The sequence below is a fragment of the Salmo salar genome, chromosome ssa12, assembly GCF_905237065.1.
Source record: "Salmo salar chromosome ssa12, Ssal_v3.1, whole genome shotgun sequence".
NCBI classification, from domain to species: Eukaryota; Metazoa; Chordata; class Actinopteri; order Salmoniformes; family Salmonidae; genus Salmo; species Salmo salar.
Genome location: NC_059453.1, coordinates 37,127,260 through 37,136,161, shown reverse-complemented (window position 1 = coordinate 37,136,161; position 8,902 = coordinate 37,127,260). Strand labels below are relative to the sequence as shown.

General features: G+C 41.0%; 1 protein-coding gene and 1 non-coding gene across 2 annotated transcripts; one reads left to right on the top strand and one right to left on the bottom strand.

Annotated features, from left to right (window-relative positions):
- Positions 1-1,057: 1,057 nt before the first annotated feature.
- mal (mal, T-cell differentiation protein) lies at positions 1,058-8,366 on the bottom strand. The gene is given in 4 exon segments (NM_001141320.2): positions 1,058-1,775; positions 5,363-5,485; positions 6,484-6,651; positions 8,236-8,366. Coding segments are annotated over 4 exon segments (456 nt in total). The 5' UTR covers positions 8,326-8,366; the 3' UTR covers positions 1,058-1,700.
- On the top strand, positions 4,004-4,099 carry trnat-ugu (transfer RNA threonine (anticodon UGU)). The gene is made up of 2 exons: positions 4,004-4,043; positions 4,064-4,099. It is a non-coding gene; the product is annotated as a tRNA-Thr (tRNA).
- Positions 8,367-8,902: the final 536 nt, after the last annotated feature.

The window sequence follows — 8,902 nt, the reverse complement described above, 5'->3', positions numbered from 1 at the left end:
GTAGTTACTGCCCACTCAAAATTGTGTGTGTGTGTGTGTAGCATGCTTGCACCACTGGGTCCCAATGACATGTGTCCCAGCCACCCTGCCCCAACTTTATTTACGCCCTCTGCCAGGGCATTCAGATTCAGGTTATTCTGGTTTCATACTAGAGCAGGACGAGTCACCCCGCCTTCTTACAGATAGATACTGATCCCCACCTGATAGAATCTAGACTAAAACACTACTTAGCACCTATTCTTGTTCCACAGCCACTTGTCTTTGACACAGTAGTTACAAGATTTGCAAGCAACGCTGGACAACACCTGTGATGTTCATGTACACATTGTAAATTAACAAGCCCCAGGTTCAAAAATTCAAAATAAATTAGTTGGTGAATATGTTAACCTTTTTCAGTGGGCGTATGTCACACTTTGAATGCCAACATGTTACACTTCCATAGTAAATGTCACCAAATGATATTGCTGATGTAATATGTTTGAATAATGTTATTCTATCTTAGGTAATGACACCTGTCTCACTGACTGCATATACCAATGCCTTCCAGTGGGAAACAGTACTAGGAGGTGTGGTGTACCTGTTATTAGAAATGGGGAGGACCATAGAGATAAGATTGTTAAGAGAGATAAGAATGCACCTGATACGTGTGACACACAATACAACAAAAACATCACTGCAATAAACAGGTTAAAGCACACTTCATGTCACAGAGATCCATGACCCTTTTGTTAGGTCCTCTGACTTGACAAAATGGGACTCTCAAGGGAAAAGGAGATTAGAATGAAGCTACGTTCTTGATTCACCTAACACTGTGCCTGATGAAAAATGTATAAGTGTCAATATCAGACATCAGCCCAGTGGCTTGAAATGGAACCCTGTTGGAGGTGATACATTACCCTATTTTGTCGTTAACAGCTGTCAGCTCCGAAACTAAAGATAGACCAAACAAACAATAAAATGGGTAACCAGTCTATGAGGCTACAAACACTTTGGGTCGTTGAAAAGAGCAAGCTATATTAAAGATAATTAGCAATTATCACTAATGTGTCCTACTGTAGGCTTACAATGTCTCATAAAACCTTTATTAGAAAGTAACAGTAAGTGGATCCATCAAGTTCTACATTTTACAGAAATGCTATCAGTAGCAAAGCATATAAAACAAGCAAAAAGACATTTCATTACATTGTACATTTCTGGTTTGTTCAAAGAAATGTGGTAGATTAATTGAAAAAATTATAAAAGTAAAAAATGGTAAAATAAAAAAATGGGACCTTAATTTTTGCAACTGTAATAATTGACTTTGTAGCCCATCATTACTTTTTAATTCTAGTTTTGCTTTGCTTTCATATGGTTAGTCCTCCGAGAGGGATCTGGTTCTGCATCCCAATTCTCTACCCGTCTACTCTAAGTGTGCATATGTTCACTTCCCTTCATGGATTTAAAAAGAAAGGACATGTAGGCCTATGATGGCAATTCCCTCTAGTCTAAACCATGCTTAAACCAATAATTTGCTTTTGAGTATGTAGGGGGGAGTGCACACTTTAGGAGAATGACTGAGAATTGAGATGCAGAGCAGATAGATTTCTTCTTTACTTTAGGGTATAGGCCATGCAGTACATTACACCACAGCCCTCCTTGATTTCAAATCGTAGATTTTAGACCTTCTCCTCTTTGACTGAGGCCTTTAGCATCGTTCTAGTTTAGAAGGACTTCCACCTGAAGGCCGAAAAGATGGTGTGGATGAAGTAGAGGAGCGTGGCCACGTAAGAGAACACCTGGGAGAGTAAGAACATATATCAGCAACAAGCAGGGGTGACATTGCACAGATAAAGATATTCAACTGGGACTCAAACTCTGGTCCAGTGACTGTCAACCCAACACCTTAGCTGTTAGGCCAAGACATCCGAACTCCTTGACAAGGTCACTAGGTGTTTGACTGAAATCGCAACAATATCTTCCACCTTTGGATGGGTAACAAACACACAATGAATACGCCAAAGTTTGGGGAACTCAGTACATAATCTAGCCTACTGTTAGACAGTTGAACGCCCACAAACCCTACTAATAAGCAAGACTACCAAAATGAGTTCAAGCAGAAACAGTAACTCCAATTTAGGAGTGCACAATTCTAGTTAAATATTACTGTATGCAATAGGAAATTATTCTGTGGTCGAATCTGTAACTAATTAAAGAGGATGAAATCATTTCAATCATTCCTGTTACTTTGGGATTGAGGCCTAATGCATTGAGTAAAATATAAATTGAATGTACAAAACATTAAGAACACCTGCTTTCCATGACATGGACTGACCAGGTGAAAGCTATGATCCTTTATTGATGTCACTTGTTAAATCCACTTCAATCAGTGTAGATGAAGGGGAGGAGACAGGTTAAAGAAGGATTTTTAAGCCTTGAGACAACTGAGACAAAACGGCGCACCGGTTTGTGTCAAGAACTGCAACGCTGAGGTGTTTTTCACACTCAATAGTTTCCCATCCACCACCCAAAGGACATGCAGCCAACTTGACACATGTGGGAAGCATTGGAGTCAACATGGGCCATCATCCCTGTGGAACGCTTTCGACACCTTGTAGAGTCCACGCCCCGATGAATTGAGGCTGTTCTGAAGGCAAATAGGGCGGTGCAACTTAACATTAGGAAGGTGTTCTTAATGTTTTGGACACTTAGTGTCCATAACAAATGGTGTGGATTACATACTCAACTCGAACCCAGACCACTTTTGAGTCGTGAAAACATCTGACAAATTCTGATTTAGGGACATAACACTCGTTTTCAGGCGTCAAATGAATCCACCCCACATACCATCAGTTGTGTAGATCCAGCTATATGCCTCAAACTAATATGCATAGAGGAAAAATAAGCACAGAATAAAACCTTGAAATTATATGGTGCTTTTTACCCATTCATTTTGGAATGAGGCATGTAGCTGGATCTACTGAACAGATGGCCTGGGAGTCTAGGACCAGGGATGTACTGCTGCCAGAGCACAGGGGACTGGCGCTCCCTCACTTTTTTTTTATTTGAGAATACACAGAGCTTGTAAATCTATTTCTGGAAAAAGTATTCTGATAAATTCTAAATAAATTCTATTTAATTACGAATAAAACTGTCATTCTATACTTTTTCATGTAAACCAAATAAATATGTCTAGCAGCCTAGAGGTAGGTAAATGGTGGTTTCTTCCCTGTCGTCTGTCTGGCGGTGGCGAGAATGATGAAGAACTGTAGGCTACAGAGTCTGTGCACTGGAGAGGCCCATCAGAGGCTTGACCACTTTTTTTTAAAATCCGCAGCTCGGCTGAGTGTGAGAGGGGGTTCAGCCACATGAGCCTTATCACACCAACAAGCTCTAGGTCCAAATTCATTGTGTATCTGCCTTGATGTTCACAAAACTCCACGTACCACCTCTTGTGCAGTGGAACCCAGAACAATATGTGACTACTTGGTTACGGCGACACAGTTCTGCCGAGGGCACATAAACCAGAGTGGCCACCGCAAAGCCCAAGCAGCTTGACCCTCTCTGGAAGTTGCTGTAGCCCTGCCTGGGATATTTTGCCTATTGGTTGAGACGCAGGCCCCATTCTAGCTTGGGACAGTATGTCAAGGTGGGCAATTGGAAATGTGAATTGGGCCAAGTTGGAGGTAATAATGCATTTAGTTTATTGAGATGCATGAATACACCACAACAAAGGCTTGATTTAATGGCTGTTTTGAAACAGATTTCCTGCAATTCTACATAGTAATGATTTACGTTCACTACTTGGTCAATTGATTTGATAGCGTGTTAATCTATGCAAATAAATTATATGAATTGATAGTTCACCTCTCTGTTTTCTTTTATTCTGTTATAGGGTATATTGTAACCATGTGTTCAAGTTAATCAAATCAAAGTTTATTTACGATACAGCGTAGTGTAAGCTACACAAAACAATGAAATGCTTCCTCGCAACAAAAGCTCTCCTCGCAAGCAGTGCAATGATATAGCCTTCCCTGTGGCTCAGTTGGTAGAGCATGGTGTTTGTAATGCCAGCATGGTGTGTGCAACGCCAAGGTTGTGGGTTCGATTCCCACGGGGGGCCAGTACAAAAAAAATGCATGAAATGTATGTATTCACTACTGTAAGTCGCTCTGGATAAGAGCGTCTGCTAAATGACTAAACTGTAAACTGTAACTGTATATTAAGCTATATGCATTTACATTAGGCTATAGCCTACAAATAGCTATACCACGTAGTCATAGGCCTATTAGGATTTACTTTAAATTATTGTATCCTTCAACAACCCAAGTTGGTTCAACTTCTTTAACATCATTGTGTGATCCTGGCATTGTCCCTTAGGCAAGACACAGTGCATCCGGAAAGTACTCAGACCCCTTCACTTTTTACACAATACCCCTTAATGACAAGGTTATTAGAAATTTCAACAACAAAAAACAAACAGAAATACCTTATTTACATAAGTATTCAGATCCTTTGCTATGAGACTCAAATTAGTTCTGGTGCATCCTGTTTCCATTGATCATCCTTGAGATGGTTCTACAACTTGATTGGACATAATTTGGAAAGGCACACACCTGTCTATATAAGGTCCCACAGTTGACAGTGCATGTCAAAGCAAAAACCAAGCCATGGGGTCGAAGGAATTGTCCGTCCGAGAGAGGATTGTGTTGAGGCACAGATCTGGGGAAGGTACCAAAACATTTCTGCAGCATTGAAGGTCCCCAAGAACACAGCTGCCTCCATCATTCTTAAATGGAAGAACTACCAAGATTCCTACAGCTGGCCACCCGGCCAAACTGATCAATCGGGTGAGAAGGGCTTTGGTCAGGGAGGTGACCAAGAACCCGATAGTCGTTCTGACTCACAGAGCTCTAGTGTTCCTCTGTGGAGATGGGAGAACCTTCCAGAATGACAACCAGCTCCGCAGCATTCCACCCATCAGGCCTTTATGATAGAGTGGACAGATGGAAGGCACTCCTCAGTAAAAGGCACATGACAGCCCGCTTGGAGTTTGCCAAAAGGCCCCTAAAGACTGAGACGATGAGAAGCAAGATTATCTGGTCTGATGAAACCAATATTGAACTCTTTGGCCTGAATGCCAAGTGTCACGTCTGGAGGAAACCTGGCACCATCCCTACGTTGAAGCATAGTGGTGGCAGCATCATGCTGTGGGGATGTTTTTCAGCAGCAGGGACTGGGAAACTCGTCAGGGGCAGGGAAACTAATGGATGATATTTGATACTAAGCTGTGCAGGAACTGTTACAGTGAGAAAGACGTGAATATTTTAGATTGTTTTTGGCATCCCTATATATTTCCTAAGATTTGCTGTTATGGAAGACTTACCACTGCAGAAATGTCAAGTCGATAGTCAAAGATGGCTCCGCTTTTCTTATCCATGGTCACTTTGGCGAGTGCCACTGAGGCACTGAGGTAGAAGAAAGCTGCTATGCCGTGATATGCAAAGTCCTGTGTGAGATAGAAAGGGAAGGATGAAGAAATTATTTTCACTGCGTTTGACTGGATCATGGAAAAGATCTGGGGTGAAACTTAACCAACAATGCAGTGTGACTGCTTTTTGGAGCCAGAAGATTATCTTACAGCGAAGAGCACGGCATAGGTGAAGTCTGCTTGAGCCAGCGCTACATTTATTTTCCTTAGACCAGTTTTTCCCAATCCATTTCTGGCCAGCCTCCGGGGTGTGTACATTTTAGTTTTAGCCCAGCACTAGCACACCTGATTCAACTAATCACCACGCCTTTGATTAGTTGAATCAGGTGTGTTCGTGATGGAATCTAAAATGGCTACACCCTGGGGAGTCCGCTAGGAATGGATTGGGAAACACTGCCTTATAACTTATGAGATCTAGCATTTTCTGAAGAAGTACACTTTTCATCATCAATACATACATATATTTATTATCAATGGCGATTATGACTGTTGAATATAGTGGGCCTCCTCCAAAGAGAGCCATCATAACTGGGGCGGCAGGTAGCGTAGTGGTTAGAGCGTTGGACTAGTACCCGAAAGGTTGAAAGATCGAATCCCCGAACTGACAAGGTAAAAATCTGTTGTTCTGCCCCTGATCAAGGCAATTAACCCGCTGTTCCTAGGCAAACATTGAAAATAAGAATTTGTTCTTAACTGACTTGCCTAGTTAAAAAACATTGATTTCATACTCAGGTGCTTCTGCTGCTTTTCCGTCTAGGTCTAGTATGCCAACTATCATGTAATTCATATTAAGTGCAAATTTCTATTTCGACAAAGCTAGGTTCCTGGCTAATTCATTGAAAAGTTCCCCAGGATTGCCCCCTCAATTTGACTAGATTTTTAAAAATGAAATATACATGCTATGTTACTATTTGTGTGTGCTCGTTGAACTTATCCTTTGTCTGGTTGGTCGATTAAAAAAATCTATCCAAGGTGCTTCCGCCCCCCCCATCCCAAAAAAAACAGGAAAGACTCACAGCAGTTGCCCATCCCCCGCTGTTGCGATGCACTCCGAAGGCGAACATGCACATCCAGATGAAGGTCATGGTGAAACAAAAGACGGACACGAACATCACCCAGCCCTGTGGGTTGGCGGGATCCACCAGTGTACATGCCACCAGGATCCATACCAGACCTCCAAAGACCTGAAACAAAGCATTGCAGTAGAGTAAATGGTTTTATGGTCCATTCAATTAAAATGTAAAGAAGAAGTCAATTTTTCCACTCAATTAGATTTGCACTTATGGTAATACTCAAACTAAATATGATTTTCAAATATTGAGAACAATATACAGCATATCCAAAAAACATGTGGGGAATCCCCTACAGCCAGGGTAAGTGGAAAAATAATGTTAGGTTGTATTTTCAGTGGAACATCCAGTGGCCTTGGTAGTAAGGGATACAGTGTATTCCTACAATTATTTTGTTTCATTGGTTTGAAAATGTTGGAGTCTGCAGTTTTTTTTAGGGACACCCTAGGAGATCTGCAGATCTGTGACACCCTAGGAACTAATTTGGTGCTATTAGTGAGTTTGGGGAGAAAACAAAATTGGCATTCCTGAAGCTAAAACTACACTACTGTAATAGCACTTATTCCATTGTTGTAATCAATTATATAACATAGTGACGTAAACAGATTATCATTTACCAGACCTACCTTAGAAAACCAACAATGGCCTGCCCTTCCCCAATCCCTATGACATACGATTTATGAAAGGTACAATTAGTTGTTTTTCATCAAGTCACACCCTTTCTGTTACTCCACCCTGACAAGCTCCAGCAATTAATCTGTTGCCTGGGAATGCAAAAGTAGGGTGTGTGTGTGTGTGTCAGAATCCACCTGTCTTGTTCATTTAGGATATCTTGTCAGTAGCCATGGTCCAGTCTGATTGTGCCATCATGCCACTCCTTGTCATGCCAAACATGTTTGGTAAGACAAGGAGTTGACATGATAGAACTGACAGATCTGTGACCAGGCAATTGTATCAGGGCCAGGCAATGGCAAAGCTAGGCATACAACATTCCACCAGTGGTCTGAGATATCAGCATGAGTGTGGATACTTGTGGTGATTGTGAAATGTCTACAAACTAATACCAGGATATCTTGACATTTCACACACTTTCTATACTAGATGTGATGGTTCAGTAGATATACTACTCATAGTCATAATAACTGCAAGGCGCACGCTTCTTCTAAAAACAACCTGCATTTAACATTATATCAAATAAGTGTTTTACTGAATGATGACTTGTAGAAAATGCACCCCATACAGTCCATACATAAAGGCTATGTTCCTCCCCAAATCATAAGAGCAACATGTGCTGAATTTACACAGGCAGACCAATTATTGTCATTAATTGGTCATTGGACCAATCAGATCAGCTCTGAAAAAGATAACGTGATTGGTCAAAAGATCAATTAGCAGAAAAAAATATCAGAATTGTGCTGCTTGTGTAAACCCAGCCAAACTTTCCTACCCACTGGGAACACTGGTTCGATCAACGTTGTTTCCACGTAATTTAAATGAAATTACGGCAACGTGGAATAGACGTTGAATTTACGTCTGTGCCCAGCGGGTAGAGGCAACATTTTGTCTCAAATTGGAACACACATTAAAAGGTTCTACAGGTGCACGACCATGGGAAGTGCGTCAATTGACGTCATTAAAATACTATCACGTTTGTGTACAATATATGCCTAGCAAAAACAGTAAACCATTGTAACTCACAAGCTCCGGTAGGTAGAGAATGTCTGGAATAGTTGTGCATATTCCTAGTCCACTGGGTAAATTCCCCATAGTGCCTGTATTTGATGTCATGGTTGCTCTCCGGTTTCGCGTACCTCAAATGTAGTAATGGTAGAATAGGTGCAGGTGCCCGTTTTAAGAGAGATGCCAACTTGAAAAACCTGCTTTCCCATCCCGATACCTAACTGTCACACCCGACCAAATAAAGACCAGTTTTGTAGTTTACCTACACGTGAATTGTAGGCGAACCTACCAATTAGTCATATCTATGATATATTCAAGAAGTTTGTCTGAACTTGTAGAAGCCGCGCTATACATTTTTTTCAAGTTGACTCATTCGTCACACCCAACTGTTGACAAACTCACCCTCGAAGTGTGCCTTTGGCAAATCAACACGAGTGAGCAACAAGTGATCAACTCCTAATTTTAAAACTCAAGATCGAAAAAATAGTTTTACAATAGATGCTTTAGTCATTGTGTGAGAATGAGACAATTGTCCTAATAAAAGTTGTTAAAATGCCTGATCTAATTAGTCAGTTATCCACAGAAAGACATAATTATTGCCTATAAAACGTGTAGTTCCTGAAAAACAATAATCCGTTCTATTCAGACTTTTTTTTTCAATAGAATAGAATACAATAACTTTATT